Raw genomic sequence first — 14,293 nt, 5'->3', positions numbered from 1 at the left:
GGGAGAAAGGGAGACATAGGGGTGAAGTGACCCAGGGGACCCCCTGTAGCAGGTGGGGGGGTCTGGGGCTGTGCCTTTTACTGTCCCAGCCTCTAAGGAAGCTGGTCCCACCTTGCAGAGGAGTGTCCCTGGCCTGTTCACCCCCTTCCAGCACCCCGGCGCTGCTGTGCCCATACTGAGGTGCAGGTTTAAAAATCTGCTGGGGCATGCTGGGGCTCTGGACAGGGATCCCCAGTGCTCCCACTTGCAGCTGAGCACTGGGGGGCTTGGCTGACACCCCAGGGCCTGCCCCCAGCTATACCTCTCCCTGCTTTATAACCTGCCTCTGCTCCCAGGGAAGCCTTGAGCCAAGTGGGGACTTGCATCTTGCCTTGCCCTGGGCTGAGACGCAGCTCAGTGCTGATTTTGGTGCCCTCATAAGCATGGTGGCACCAGCTGGCATTGCTCTGTCACCACCACCCGCTGCTCTGTGGCCCCCTCCTCTGCATGGGAGCAGGTCCTGTGGGGTCTGTGGGGTGGCTGCCGTGGGGAGCAGGTCCCATGGGGACCACGAGGAGGCTGCTGTGGGCAGCAAGTCCTGTGGGATCTGTGGGGTCGCTGACATGCTACTGTTGGCAGTGCCACGCACTGCTCCGGGCTCAGCTTTGCCAGCTGGTGCTAGTGGCCCAGGGAGCTGCACTGGGCTGTGCCCAGGTCCCTGGGGGGACTGGGTCCCTGCAAGGTGGTCTTTGGGTAACCCCCAACCCATGCCCAGCTGAAGAGGGCATCCAGCCCTTGGGAAGGGGAGGGCTCAGCAGGAAGGGAATGGTGACAGGGACATGGGAGGGAAAGGACTGGGGGCGGGAGGGGACGGCAGCTGTAACCTGCCTCCTTCTGCCATCCCTATAAATAGGAGGGAGCAGCAGCAGGATTGCACCTGCGGGACTCCAGCTCTGCAGGAGAGGGAGGGACGGACGGAGCTGCTCCTCACCGCTCTCGCCTCGCTTTGGGCTTCCCGTTGCTCTGCCTGTGTGGAGGCCTGAGGCATGGGGACCAGGGAATGGACGCTTTCCACCTTCATGGGATGCTGCATATGGATTCTGCATGGTACGTCCTGTATTTTTCTGCTAGCACACGTGCTACCTGAGCCCTTGCAGGGCACTGCAGGAATGCTTGTGAGATGCTTTTCCCTCCTGGCTGCACTGGAAACTCCTCTTATGACCAGTCCTTGCAATCCATTGCAGCCAAAGAGCTAGAAAAGTGTTTTACAGGGCAGGCATCACCCTGAGGGGCTGGTTGCAGGCATGGACCCATGTGAGAGGTGAGACCCCAGCCCAGGAGCCTGTGTGCAGCCGTGTACCCCTCCAGCAAGGGAGCCAAGGGAAGCCAGCTGGCAGAGCGGGGCTCTAGGGATGCTCCCACCCCTCCCACTTCCCAGGGAAGAGCAAACGCCGGTGCTTCATGCTGAGGCCTCTCTTGCACAAGCTTCCCATGAACGGACTGTGTGGGGTAGATGGTGTTTCCTGCTCCGCATGGAAGAATTAAGATAAAACACAGTTTTACTGGGATGGAGTGTGCCAAACTAACCTGGGGGGGATTTGACTGATGCACTGTTTTCCCTGAGATGGGGAGGGAAGCGGCTGAGCTCCTCTGGCTGGGGGTTGGGGATTGGTGCAAAGAGCTTATTTCAGCCAGGGAAGATGGTGAGGAAGCAGCCTGCTGGGAGGGGGAACGGGGGCTGGAGGAGGATGGACCCCTTGAGGACTGGTCTGGCATAGGAGATAATGTTGATTAATGACTCTGGCACAAGTTATCCGCAAGCTAATGAGCCGAGCCGGCGGTGAGGTTGGAGGCACCTCCTCTGCAGGGGGATCTGGCTGCCTGGCAGGGGGAACCTGAGGAACCGGAGCACTGGGATGGGGAACAGGCTTGGGCTGTCGGGCTGTGGCAAAATCCTGCTGGGTCTTGCCCTCGGGGTGCCCTTCGTCTCCCCTAATTGCAGCCACCTGAAGCCAAGCATCAGCAGATCTGCCGGGCTCCTCCTGGAGCCAACGGCGGCAGCTTGGTCTCCCCAGATACCCCCTGTCCTAAAAATAGGACTGGGAGAAACGTCACCCATGGGTGCCAGTGAGTGCTGGGAGAAATGCCTGGGATGTGGGGTGGTGTCTCCTCCTCCTTTCAGCGAAGGTCCTGGATGTGGGGCAGGATTTTGGCAGCAGGAAGAGGGAGCTGTAAGCAGGGCTTGGTTCTGGGAGCTCGTGAATATTTGCTCCACGGGCAGGGAACCCCTGGTGCCTGCACCCAGCTAGGGGCAATTGGGACAGGGGCCGGAGCAGGCAGGCTCCCACCCTGGGAGAGATTTAATGAACCTAACTTAAACTGCGGCAGGTCAGAAGCCATTTACAGTTGGGGAATGTTTCACTAAGCCCTGGCTGTCCTATTTGCCAAAGGGCTTTGGGTAAAGTGTATTTAAATGTCCCTCAGACACCTGAAAGGTTGAAAAAGACAAGAAGCCCCCAGGCTCTGCAGAAGTGACTTCGCTCAGGGCTGCCCCTGAAGCAAGGCAAAAAGGGCTGAGGGCTGTCCTTGGGCAGCAGAGCTCCACAGACACCCCTGGGGCTATGCACTAGACTTACTGAGCCCCAGCTCTTCCCAGTGGCCAGGCGATACCACCCCCAGCATAACTGGGCTGGGTTGCAGCGGCTGCCTTTGCCTCCATGCTTGCACCAGCATGTCTCCGTGACCTGTGATGAGTTGTGTCCTGTCTCAGCTGGTGGCTGCTCATGCTGGGGATGAAAAGGTGCTGTGCAGTGCTGTGCCTAAGGCAGCCCTGGCTGCACTTCTTGGGTCTTAAATCAGAGCTTGTAAGGCCGTGGGATGAGGCAGTAGGGTTTAAGAAGGGGCGGGAGCTTCCTGACGCTCAACCGGAGGAGACGCGCAGCTGAGCCTGGCAGGCTGCCGGCTCTGGCACCTGGCATAACGCTCTGCTTTGTGCTTCTCTGCAGGGCTTGGGGCTGCTGCCGCCACCATCCCTGTCACCACCGAGGGGCTGTTTGCTGTGGGAACATCTTCTCCCACCATGGTGGAGAGCGAGGGGCCCCATGACCTGGTGATGGGCACTGCGGAGACAAACACTGTGGCAGCCAATGCTGAGATAGCCGATAGCATCCTCGTGGAGAATCTGTCGAGCCCGTCCTCCCCTCCCGGGCCTGAGCCGGATGCTTCGGTGACAGCGGCGAGCGACTATGGGTCTACAGTACCAGCTTTGACGAATGTGACCAAGCCTCTTAACACATCTCAGGATATTGAGAGGGGTTCGGCTGCTCCCACTGCAGCCACAACCACTGCCGCCATCTCTGCACAGCACCCCGCTGTCACCCCAGAAGCAGAGCTTGATGTAATGGGGGCTGCTCCCGATGCCCCCCTGGGGACCGCTCCCGATGCCCCCCTGGGGACCACCCCTCTCTTTGCAGATGTGAAGGAGGACATCCTCGCGGCTGTGACCAGAGAAGGAGCAGATCTAGACCCCACCGCCAGCGCTGTGTCCCTCCCCACCACCCCTCCGCTGGCAGCTGCCTGGGGGGCACAGCCAACTGCTGGCAGCCCCATGGGTGCTGGTGTCACTGTGCTGCCGAGCCAAGGGCTGACCACAGCCACAGGAGCAGTTGAGGAAGGCATAACCCTGCCTGTGGATACCCAAAGCGAAGCCAGTGCCAACTCCTCAAGCCCCAGCCCCGGGGGGCTGCTTACAACCCAGCAGGATGGGACGGTGAGCAGGGCCATGGGCATCACCCCAGAGCCAGTGGGAGAAAAGGCCCCCGCTGTCGAGGAAAGTCCCTCGGCTTTGGTGCGTGGAGACACAGGAGATGCAGTAAATGGTGAATTCAGCACGGTTGGCTCGTCCAGTCTGCCTCCGGAGAGCCCAACAGTGTCAGGAACAGTGGGAAACCCAGGGGAGCCCTCCCTCCTCCATGGCCAAGCAGTGCTGAGCCCAGCCACTTTGCTGCCACCGGCCGGTGGTGGGGATGGGGATGGGCAGAGAGCTCCTGGGGTGTTATCAGAGGCTCCTGGTTCAGCCCTGTCACCTGCAGCCAGCGAGGCACCCATGGCACCCAAGGTGACAGGGGACACAGCCACCACACCGCTGGTTCCCACTGATACACAGAGTGACATGAATCCCCCACTCCTGGACACTGCACTGCCCACAGGGGACGTGGGGGCTGTGGGACTGGCCAAACCATCCCTGCAGCCTGCCCCATGGCAGACCCCCACTGGAGAACAGCCACTGCTGCTTTCTGCTGCTCTGCCATCTCCCACGGACATCCCCAGCGCTCCCGGGGCTGCTTACCCACCCCCAGTGACTGGGGCCAGCACCCTGCCTGCGCCTGATGATGGGGCAGAGATACCAGCAAGCCCCAACCTCGCTGCTGCCCCAGGAGCACCCGTGTCTCCATCTCTTGGGGGGTCACAGCCATGGGGGATGGCAGCTGGTGCTCCCCAGGGAGCCGATGGACCTGGTACTGGCTTGAGTTCAGCTTCAGATGCCCCCATCCCAGCATCTTTTGTACCTGATGGACTTGCATGGCCCACTGCTGGGGTCCAGGGTGAGGGTGCAGGGGGCATGGCACAGGCAGGAGGTCCAGGGGATGGCAGTCCCTCTGCAGATACCCAGAGTGACATGAGTCCTTCAGACTTCAGCACTCAGCAGGATCCCGCTAACGCTGGATTGCTGCCGGTAGGAGCAACAGGAGCTTTGGCAAATGCTGACCTGTCCCCTCCATCAGCTCCCGGGGATGGAGCAGGAACAGGAGTAGCGCCAGCACTGGGACAAGTGTCCCCACCTGGTCCCGCACCTCCCAGTAGTGCTGGGCTGGAGCCCGGTCTCTCAGGGGCAGAAGGACCAGGGGACCTGCCCGGTGAATCCACCAGCACTCCTGGGGCTGTGGCCGGCCCCATGTCTGGGGCAGAGACAGCAGCAAGCCTCAACCCTGGTGCTGCTCAAGAAGCACCCATGTTGCCATCCTTCGGGGCATCACAGCCGTGGGGGACGGCAGCTGGTGGTCCCCAGGGAGCAGGTCTGCCTGGAGCCAACGGACCAGGCACCGGCTTGACTTCGGCATGGGATGTTTCCAGCTCAGCAACTTATGGACCAGCAGGACCCCCATCACCTGCCCTTGGGGTCCAGCTTGGCACAAACCTGGGGCTTCCAGCAGCAGAGGGGCACGGAGCTGGAACAGCGGAGCCGGTGCTGGGAGGAGCAGGCAGTGGGACCAGTTTTGAGCCATCCCTTAGCTCCACTGCAGGCAGCGTGATGGCATCTGGGATGGATCAACCGCCTGGTGGAGGTTCCTCGTCCGGTCCTGCCTCTCCCAGTGATGTGGTGGTGGCACCCTCCATTTCAGAGGGTGATGGAGCAGGACCCATGCCAGCTGCAACCCCTGGCCCTGACAGCTTGTCCCTGGCCTCTCCAGACAGTGAAACTGGCCCAGCGCTTACTCTGGTGCAGGGGGCTGAGAGTGCAGGGGATGTGGAACAGGCAGGAAACCCAGCGAGTGAAAGTCCCTACATGCAGGCAAGTCCTTCAGAATTCAGCACTCAGCAGGAAGCTGCTAACAACGGAGAGCTGCCAGCAGGAGAAACAGGGGCTTTGGTGAATGCTGACCTGTCCCCTCCATCAGCTCCCGGGGACGGAGCAGGAACAGGAGTAGCGCCAGCACTGGGACAAGTGTCCCCACCTGGTCCCGCACCTCCCAGCAGTGCTGGGCTGGAGCCCGGTCTCTCAGGGGCAGAAGGACCAGGGGACCTGCCCGGTGAATCCACCAGCACTCCTGGGGCTGTGGCCGGCCCCATGTCTGGGGCAGAGACAGCAGCAAGCCTCAACCCTGGTGCTGCTCAAGAAGCACCCATGTTGCCGTCCTTCGGGGGGTCACAGCCGTGGGGGACGGCAGCTGGTGGTCCCCAGGGAGCAGGTCTGCCTGGAGCCAACGGACCAGGCACCGGCTTGACTTCGGCATGGGATGTTTCCAGCTCAGCAACTTATGGACCAGCAGGACCCCCATCACCTGCCCTTGGGGTCCAGCTTGGCACAAACCTGGGGCTTCCAGCAGCAGAGGGGCACGGAGCTGGAACAGCGGAGCCAGTGCTGGGAGGAGCAGGCAGTGGGACCAGTTTTGAGCCATCCCTTAGCTCCACTGCAGGCAGCGTGGTGGCATCTGGGATGGATCAACAGCCTGGTGGAGGTTCCTCGTCCGGTCCTGCCTCTCCCAGTGGTGTGGTTGCAGCACCCTCCATTTCAGATCCAGCCAGCCCGACTGCCCTTGGAGGAGCAGGTGGTGCTCCTGGAGCTCTGCAGCCTTCCCTGGGTGCTGGGCCTGGCATCCCTCCTGCTGCAGGAGAAGGGACAGGTGAAGCACCTGGTGGTAGGGGGTCCCCAGAGCAGTCCCAGACCACTGCCAGAGAGGGACCAGTTGGTTCAGGAGCCCGTGATGGACAAATGGGAGCTGTTCTGCAGACTACATCTGCTTCCCCATCTACGGAGGGGTCTTCATCACCTGGGACAGCTGGCAAGACTGCTAACAGAGCAAGCCTTCAAGGAGCTGGTGCAGCTGGCAGTAGCTTGAGCACAGGCTTGGAGCCTGCTGGCCCTGAGGAACCCACTGTGTCTGCCCCCAGCATCCAGAGTGGTGCCAATCTTGGACTTTCTGATGCAAAACTGAGCCAAGTCAATGTGGTGGAGCTGCCTGGAGGAGCCTTGGTGAACAGGGGAGCTTCCCTTGGTGCCAGCCTGGGAGAGGGCACGGGAGCCATCATACAGATCGCGTCGGGAGCGCTGGCCCCGTCTGCCCTCACCTCCCCCCGGGAAAGGCAGCCCCTGGACCCCGTGGCTCCAGACAGCATTGGCATCTCTGACAGCATGGCTGCCTCGCTGGCTGCTTCTCTGCTTCTTCCCGGGCACGGGCTGAGCTCAGGGCTGGCACCCAGCGGGGACCCCCGCCCTGCCCCTGGCATCCAGAGTGGGAGCAGAGCCCTGGTGCCAGGGGCACAGGGTGGGCTGGCAGGAGATGCTGGAGGTGCTCAGATGTGGTCTCTTGAAGATGAGGTGGCCTCAGGGATGCCTGGACCTTTGGGAGAAGCATCCCCCCGTGCCCTTGCATCCCCCAACACTGCCCTGGCACTGCCTTCTGCTCCACAGAGACAAAACGCTGCAATGGGGGTGTCTGCCAGCCCTGGGCTTTCCACTCCGCTTTCGGCACGTGAGTCGATAGCAGGGTCCTCTGCAGGGGGAATGGGAGAGCTGGGGGCTGCCACGCCATGGGGACCTGCCCTGCTCCTGCCTCCCCACCAGCTGGGAAGCCCTGGAGCCCCCTCCAGGGATGCTGATAGCCCCGTGACTGACAAAGTGAGTGCCATGCTCCCCGGAGCAATGGCAAGGCGAGGGGACATGGCTCGGCTCCTTCCCAGCGCGACTGGAGCCAGGGCAGGTGTGGAGACCCCCACTCGCTCCCCACTGGGGGGGAGCCCAGGGGTCCCTGGCCTGCCTTCCACTGGGTTCGCTGCTGGCAGCCCCGGATCAAAGACCCCGGGGCCAGGACCTGCCGGTGGCTCGTCACCTGCTGCCCTGCAGCCGTTCTTGGGCGGTGGGCTGACCACCAGCCTGGCAAACAGAGCCCCTGCTGCCAGTGGGTCGAGCCTCCCTGCAGCCCTCCCAGGCCAGGGGGGAGCCCGGGGGGGGTCCCCAGCCACAGCACGCCCAGTCATGTCCTGCAGCCCAGCCACTGCCAGTCCAGCCCCGCCAGCCCCCCTCCCCAGGGCCCGGGAGGAGCTCCCCGGGCCAGGAGCAGCCACTGTCACCTCCCGCGCATCGTCCCCCATGTTTCCAGTTCTGCCAGAAGGGCCGGCGGCCGCCCCGACCCCACTGCCCGGCCCCGCAGGTACGTGATGCTTGCAGAGCAGCCCAGGCGGGAGGACCATGTCTGGCCTCCTGATGGACCATCCTGGGGCACATTCGGTGCCCAAAGACCGAGGGGGCTATTTAGGGCCAGGACCCCTGGAGGAGATGCACCAGGAGGAGCTCCTTCACGTGAGCTTGCATTTTTGGCAGGCTGAGCCTGCCTTTGAGTATGGTCCCATCAGCTGGAAAACCCATCCCCTCCAAATGCTTTTTTTATTTAACAGACATAAATTGAGAGCTGGAGGCTGTAAACATCTCTAGAAAGAGCTGTGGGTGTTTAATTCCCTGCTGTCCCCCTACCACAGTCCTGTACAATGTTTTTCTTTTCCTAATGGCAGTCCTTCAGTGTGGTGCCCCAACGGGGCTAGAGCAGGAGGGGACAGTGACCACAAATGCCATCACAGCAGGTTTAGGGCAGCTGTGTATGTGTAAGGCAGTGAAAGGGGTGGGAGCAAGCTCCTGCAAGGGACGGTGACATGCAGGGTGTCCCAGGTGGCTATTGGCAGTGTCCCCCAATACTCCTACTGCTCAGGCTGTGTCCCTTTAGAAGCAAAACCATTTCTGTCCTTTGAGTTTTGGCACAGACCAAAGGCTTTGCTGTAAGTGTGTTTTGGGATTGGTTTTTTTTGTTTTCTTTTCCAGTTGCAGCTGTGCCCCTCTACGGGTATGGAGCGAGGGAAAATGATCGGCAGTATGTGGAAAGGAGGGTGGATTTTAATTCTCCGCTTTTCAAGCCTGAGACTGGATTCCCATTTGGAAAAACCTTGCGTAACTCTCTCTACGTGAGTCTCCCTTGGCTTGACTTGCTGTCGGGCAAGCGGCCGTCCCCCAAAACCTGGGGGAGGCACCAGGTGCCTGGGATGGGACCCTTGCAGGGGCGAATCAATTGGGATGCTGCCAGGGTCTGTTTGCAGCAGGAGATGACTTTGTGGCTATTTTGGCGGTGGCCGGTGGCGACCTTCCTTGGGTGTTGCTCAAAGTGGGCTTGGAAGTGGGAGGGCTGCCACTCCTGTGTTGGGGGATCCCACCGGTCCTGTCCTCACCTGATGGAGGCATCCCTCTGCTCAGTTTACAGACAATGGACAAATCATTTTCCCAGCCTCAGACAACAGCATCTTCACGTCCCCCAACCCTCCTCCCAGCGGCTTCAATGGCCACGAGGAGGTTCCCATGATCGCCGTGTTTTGGGACAACGCCGACTTCTCCAGAGGTGTTGGCACCACCTTTTACCAGGTGAGTGAAGCCACCTGGGTGCATGGTTGCATGAAACACCTTTTGTTGATAAACTCATCACCTGTTCTGTGGAGACCCCCTGAGATGTGTCCTTGATGGAGCCCATAAGCACTGTTTCCCTTTTCTGGGCAAAATCTAAGAGCTGCTGGTCCTGTGTGTGTCACCTCTTGAGCCACCCAAATCTCATCCAGACACCTAGCTACAGTGCTCCATGCATGACACCAATCTAGACCCGTCTTTGCCTTCTGGGGAGCTAACGCAGATGTGGCTGTACCCAACCCGCAGGAGTTCCTCACCCTTAACACGGCCAAGCCTCCATTCGTGCGTGACGTGGAAGCGAAGGTTCGGCGGTACCTGAGGTCCTCCTACTCCGCAGCCTGGACCCTGAAGATCACCTGGGAGAAGGCACCTGCCTACGCAGCACGGACTGACACTCGGAGGGTAAGGGGCTGATGGAGCTCAAGGACTTGTTGAGTTGTCAGAAAAAAGCCAAGACCCATGGGGGATCACCTTGTTTGTGCTTGGAAATAATAACCAGTTTTGTGAAAAAGGTCAGTCTTGAAGACTTTTGCCAAAAAGAACTAGGCTGTGCCCATGTTTTTGTAGGTTTTCAGGTTTTTTGGAGGACATCTTTAGTTGAACTCTCCCTGCTCCATAAAATCTTTCCCTTTAATGTGGTGGGCCTTTATTGTGCACCAGAAGCACTGCTCTTCAGGAGCATAAAATTGGGTTAATTTGAGGCTTCTCATGGAACAGCATCAAAGTAAAACCATCACATTTTCCATGCAAAATGAGACCAGCCCAGGCTGCGTTTGCCTTGCACATCAGGACCTTAGCTCTGCTGTCCCCCAGCGAGCGCTGACCCACACCCCTAATTTTAAACCCAGCAGCTTTGCTCGCTTTCTTACCTGTCTGCAATGCTTCTCCCCAGACGATCACGTACCAGGCTGTCCTGACCACCGATGGCTTCAGGTCTTACGTCCTGATGCTGTACCAGGAGGGAGGCATGCAGTGGGATTACACCAGACTCGCTACCACCAACGTGCTCATCGGCTACACCAGGTACAGCAGGCTTGGCACCCAGCCCCTGCCTCCTCCGAGCACAGGGCTGCATTCCACCCCCAGCTCCAGCTGGTTTAATCTTTCCCCCATGTCCCATGAAGTGCCCTGCAAGGATGAGGACAGCCCAGATGGGGTCTGCACACCCATATAGACTAAGATATGGGGGTCTCACAAGCAAATTTGCCCCATTAGTGGCTGGATCATGCTGCAGCACGCCGACCTGCTGAGCTGTACTTGCTGTAAGATCCACACATCCCTCTGGGGTCCTGGGCCCACAGCATCCTGGTGGTTTGGGAGGAAGGAGTGGGGAACAGGGGATGTTTGCTGAACTTTGCACCAGTTGAGGGAAGGGATTTCCGCCACTTGGCTGGAGCGGTTGCTTCCTGCCTCCTCGCATTACGTCTCACCCTGTGCACGCCGTCTCTAGGGTTTGCTTATTAGCTGCTTGCTGCAGCTGGGTAAGAAAAAGGTGGCTGGGACTGAAAGTGCGGGCGGCACAGGCATGTGTCTATGTGCGTGTGTGCTTGCCTGTGCATGACTGCTTATAGGTTTCCGCTCCGTATTGCACTGCAAGATGCTGGAAACAATGGAAGCTGCTTGCAGGGGTCTCAAGATGTCTGCGTGTTCACCCCATGATGCAGCAGGAGCATTTGCAGCACCCAGAACAAACTGCACCCTGTAGAGAGGAGGCAGCAGGCTGAGGGAGCTGGTGCCTTTGCCCTCCTGTCCCCAGAGCTGCGATTTGGGTGCTGTGGGGTCCCGCTGGCTCAAGATCAGGGCGGCTAAAGGGCAGGCTGGGGCTGGGATAACCCCACCTGGGAAGAGCAACCCCTGATTTTTTCCCTTTCTTTGCACATAGTGGGGATGGCTTTTATCGCAATGATGACCTGACTCAGAGACCTCCAGCTGCTAAATATCGCCCTGATCAGTTCAGGGGATACAGCACAGGTAGTGCCACACAGCCAGGGTGGGTTCACACAGCCCCTCAGGGGGTTGGGGAAGGGCTGTGTGGGGAGGGGGACGTTCCCAGGGGATGAAATCCAGCTTGCCACTGTGGTGAGGTTCTCACTGAGTTCACCAAGGCCAAGCTTTCCCCACAGGCACATAAAATGCTTCCCCTGGGTACCAGCTATGCCCTGAGGCTGAAATGTCCTTGATGTATGCATGGACCCTTTTTGTTGCAATGGCTCTGTCCCAAGGCTTCCTTCTTTGGCAAGAGCCTCTCCCCCTGTTTCCCTGCTGTTGGGTGGCTGTTAAGCATGGGGTCCCATGGCTGGGGGTCAACACGGGCTTACCTTCCAGCATCAGCAACACTTGGCTCTCGCCTCAAGCCAAAACTGCCCCAGCGGTCCCCTTGGCCAGAGGTGAGAGCTCGTGGTTTCTCTCCCCACTCAGACCTCCGTGGGCTGTGGATTTACAAGCTGGAGAGCCGCGTGAGAGTCAACTACCGGCTGAAGTGCCTGGCGTGGACGGGGCAGCAGCAGGAGCCACGGGTGTGGAGCCAGGGCTTGCCTGCCTGCCCATGCTCCCTGCAGCAAGGGCAGCAGGACCCGCGCTTCAAGAGCAGCCGCGGAGGCAAGTGGACATGCCGCTTCCCCACCCTCCTCGTCCCCAAGATTTCCCTCCCCACCTCCCCTGCAAGGGTGGCTGGGGTCCCTTCTGGCCGGGTGGGCAGGCGACCCCAAGGAAAATGAGGGGGGGGGCTGCCCTTCCCTGCAGAAACAGTGAAAATGAGGAGGAACAAGGACTGACCTGTCCCTGTCTTGTTAGACTGGTCAGAGCTGGTCTAAGCTGCATGGGGACAGTGGGGATGGACCCTCCCCAGCACCGGGGTCTCACCCTGGGGGACCACCTGAATGGTCTCCGTCAGTCCCTCCAAACCCCATAGCACCGTGGGTGATGCGGTGGGAGTGATGGATAACAAGGAGCCAGCCCCGGCCTCGCTCCTTGCCCTGAGGTAGGGATGCTGGCCCCGGGGAGAGCTGCGCTGAGGCTCACTGCTGCCCTGTTGCAGGCTGGTGGGCTGCCCGCGTCTCCATGCTGCACTCCGCATCCCCCAACCAGCATGGTGCCGGCGTCCGCTGCCTGTACGACAGTCAGAGCCAGCTCATCGAGGGGCGGCAGGAGAGGTACTGGAGATCCTCCAGGCAGGCGTCCCCTTACCGTGGTAAGCACAGCCAGCCCTGGCATCCCCTGGCTGAGGCTGGCATCGCTGTAGCCTGTAAATCATTTTAATCTCTGCGCCAACCTGTTTCCTGACATGCTGTTGCCCTCGGAGGGAGCATGGACTTGCCAAAAGCCGAGGCGAGCGACCTGCCTGCCTGGAGCTAGCTCATCTCCCTCTCGTCTCCCCTTCAGCTCCTTACTCTCCTTTTTGCCTCCAGACCAGGAGCTGAAGTTGTACGACTGGTGCTGTAACCAGGCGGGCAGTGCCCACCTCTGCGCCCGCTACAGTGAAAAGAGACCGAAGATTGGCTGTGATGGATACCAGCCACCCAGCATGGGTGGGTTTGCAGCCTGTGTGCACCACGGTGATACTGTCTTGGTGCCCAGAGCTGGGGGGGGAACATCCCAGCCACCCTGTGGTTAAGGCAGCAAGAGCCCCGGGCAGATGAGGGATGGGTTTTGGAGTGCCCACATGCAGGTTGTGCTGTGCCCTGGGCTGTGTGGGTTTGCGGGGGGGCACCTCCCTTAGCACATAACCACCAGTGTAGTCTGGCGGTGACAGCACTGGGAGGGGAGGACCACAGCTAATGCGGTCATCGGTGTAAGCTGATGTAGGACTTCCTTGCAACCCCCAGCAGGTTCCTCGGAGGAGCAAGAGAGCGACTCAGAGGAGCAGAGAGGTGAGCAGGATTGGGGGGTCTCCTCTCTGCTGGACACTTCCCTTTGTCCCTGTCCCCCCACGTGGAAACTCGTCTGGGGCTCCCAGCTCGCCCCAGGCCCCCGGGGAGGAGGTGGCCGGGCAATTCTCGTTTCTTCTTTGCAGATGGAGAGGACAAGTAACTGGGGGGTTGCACACCTGCAGCATGGTCTGGGCCACGGCTGATCCTCCGAGTCCTTTGCTCCTGCTCATCTCCTGTGTCCGCCTGCTCCCACCAGCACCCATCACCCCTACCCACCACACAGGGCAGCTCACTCGGCCAGTGCCTGCAGTTGCCTTCACTGGCACAAGTTCATGTTTCTCATCCAGACCAGTCCCAAGAGTCAGTTGCTTTAGTTGCTCTTCCCCAGTTGCAGCTGAACAGGTGCCTGTGGGCACCTCCTTGCTGGTGGGGAGGTGGGCAGGTACCCCCCACCGTGTCCACCACCCCCTGTCCTCCCTGCATCCCCTCTGTGCCTTCCACACTGCAGGGTGAGGTTGGCCCCCCAGCACCAGGGGAATGGGTTTTTGTACCTTGTGTGGGTTGACTGCAGGTGAGCCTCTGAGTGCCGTGGTGCACCAGGCTCACCCTGTGAGCCAGTCCGGTCTTGTCCCCCACTTCTGTCCCCCAGCCATCCCTCCCTGGGTGGTCGCCAGGCCCCGTGCCCAGGAGAAGGGGTGATTCTCTGGATCAAGCCAGAGTCTGCTTGATGCCTCTGTTGGGTATGTGAGGGCAAAATTCAACCCCATGATCAGAAACATTGGGAGAATAATAATTTTTTTGTGCACAAGAGAGCATCTGCCTTTCTTTAAAAAAAAAAAAAAAAATTCCTTTTCACATCTTATTTGTTCCATAAAGCCTCTGAGGGGTCTGAGCATCACCAATTCTGCGGCAGCCATGTCCTCTGCTGAACCGGGGTGGGAGGCGGTGGTGGGGACAGGCTGGGGACAGCAGCATTGCAGGATGCTGCTGCACTTGGGGCTGGTGCTGGGGATGTGAGCGTCTGGGCTGCGGCTGAGATGGGCTCTGGGGCAGCGGGGCTGGAGCCGGGGTCTGACGCACCCTCTTTGGGCACAGCATCTTGCCTCAGCAGGGGCGAAGGGCTGTGGGGTGTTCGTGGGGACCACAGCCCGACCCGTGTGATCTGAGCCACTGCGAGAGGTGCCTGGGGAGAGCAGTGGGGGAGACTTGTGGCTTTGCGGGG

General features: G+C 60.1%; 2 protein-coding genes across 5 annotated transcripts; both read left to right on the top strand.

Annotated features, from left to right (window-relative positions):
• Nucleotides 1–900: 900 nt before the first annotated feature.
• Nucleotides 901–6,153, top strand: LOC128149663 (collagen alpha-1(I) chain-like). Its single transcript, XM_052805142.1, has 3 exons — nucleotides 901–1,086; nucleotides 2,985–5,948; nucleotides 6,059–6,153. Exons 1-3 carry the CDS (start codon nucleotides 1,026–1,028, stop codon nucleotides 6,151–6,153), a joined length of 3,120 nt encoding a protein of 1,039 aa, XP_052661102.1. The 5' UTR covers nucleotides 901–1,025.
• LOC128149543 (mucin-4-like) lies at nucleotides 6,128–13,967 on the top strand. 4 transcript variants are annotated; one of them, XM_052804864.1, is made up of 11 exons: nucleotides 6,128–7,232; nucleotides 8,573–8,712; nucleotides 8,999–9,163; nucleotides 9,449–9,604; nucleotides 10,095–10,225; nucleotides 11,085–11,173; nucleotides 11,621–11,800; nucleotides 12,240–12,392; nucleotides 12,610–12,729; nucleotides 13,030–13,071; nucleotides 13,215–13,341. In XM_052804864.1, the coding sequence occupies exons 1-11, from the start codon at nucleotides 6,197–6,199 to the stop codon at nucleotides 13,229–13,231; spliced, it is 2,229 nt and encodes a 742-aa protein (XP_052660824.1). In that variant the 5' UTR covers nucleotides 6,128–6,196; the 3' UTR covers nucleotides 13,232–13,341. The 4 variants fall into 4 exon arrangements, with proteins under 4 accessions (XP_052660824.1, XP_052660823.1, XP_052660822.1 ...); XM_052804863.1 differs by having other exon boundaries at nucleotides 6,130–7,232; nucleotides 13,027–13,071; XM_052804862.1 differs by having other exon boundaries at nucleotides 6,131–7,232; nucleotides 13,223–13,967.
• Nucleotides 13,968–14,293: the final 326 nt, after the last annotated feature.

This window comes from Harpia harpyja, chromosome 12 (assembly GCF_026419915.1).
Source record: "Harpia harpyja isolate bHarHar1 chromosome 12, bHarHar1 primary haplotype, whole genome shotgun sequence".
Lineage (NCBI taxonomy): Eukaryota > Metazoa > Chordata > Aves > Accipitriformes > Accipitridae > Harpia > Harpia harpyja.
This window is presented reverse-complemented; position numbering and strand designations above follow the sequence as displayed.

Coding starts and splice junctions, on each gene's coding strand:
- LOC128149543 (XM_052804861.1), top strand. CDS start 6,197: ATGGATCAACAGCCTGGTGGAGGTTCCTCGTCCGGTCCTGCCTCTCCC. Junction 11,801..12,239: donor CTTCAAGAGCAGCCGCGGAG/GCAAGTGGACAT, acceptor GCCCTGTTGCAG/GCTGGTGGGCTGCCCGCGTC. Junction 12,730..13,026: donor ATACCAGCCACCCAGCATGG/GTGGGTTTGCAG, acceptor TGCAACCCCCAG/CAGGTTCCTCGGAGGAGCAA.
- LOC128149663 (XM_052805142.1), top strand. CDS start 1,026: ATGGGGACCAGGGAATGGACGCTTTCCACCTTCATGGGATGCTGCATA. Junction 1,087..2,984: donor CTGCATATGGATTCTGCATG/GTACGTCCTGTA, acceptor GCTTCTCTGCAG/GGCTTGGGGCTGCTGCCGCC. Junction 5,949..6,058: donor TGGTGGTCCCCAGGGAGCAG/GTCTGCCTGGAG, acceptor CTTGGGGTCCAG/CTTGGCACAAACCTGGGGCT.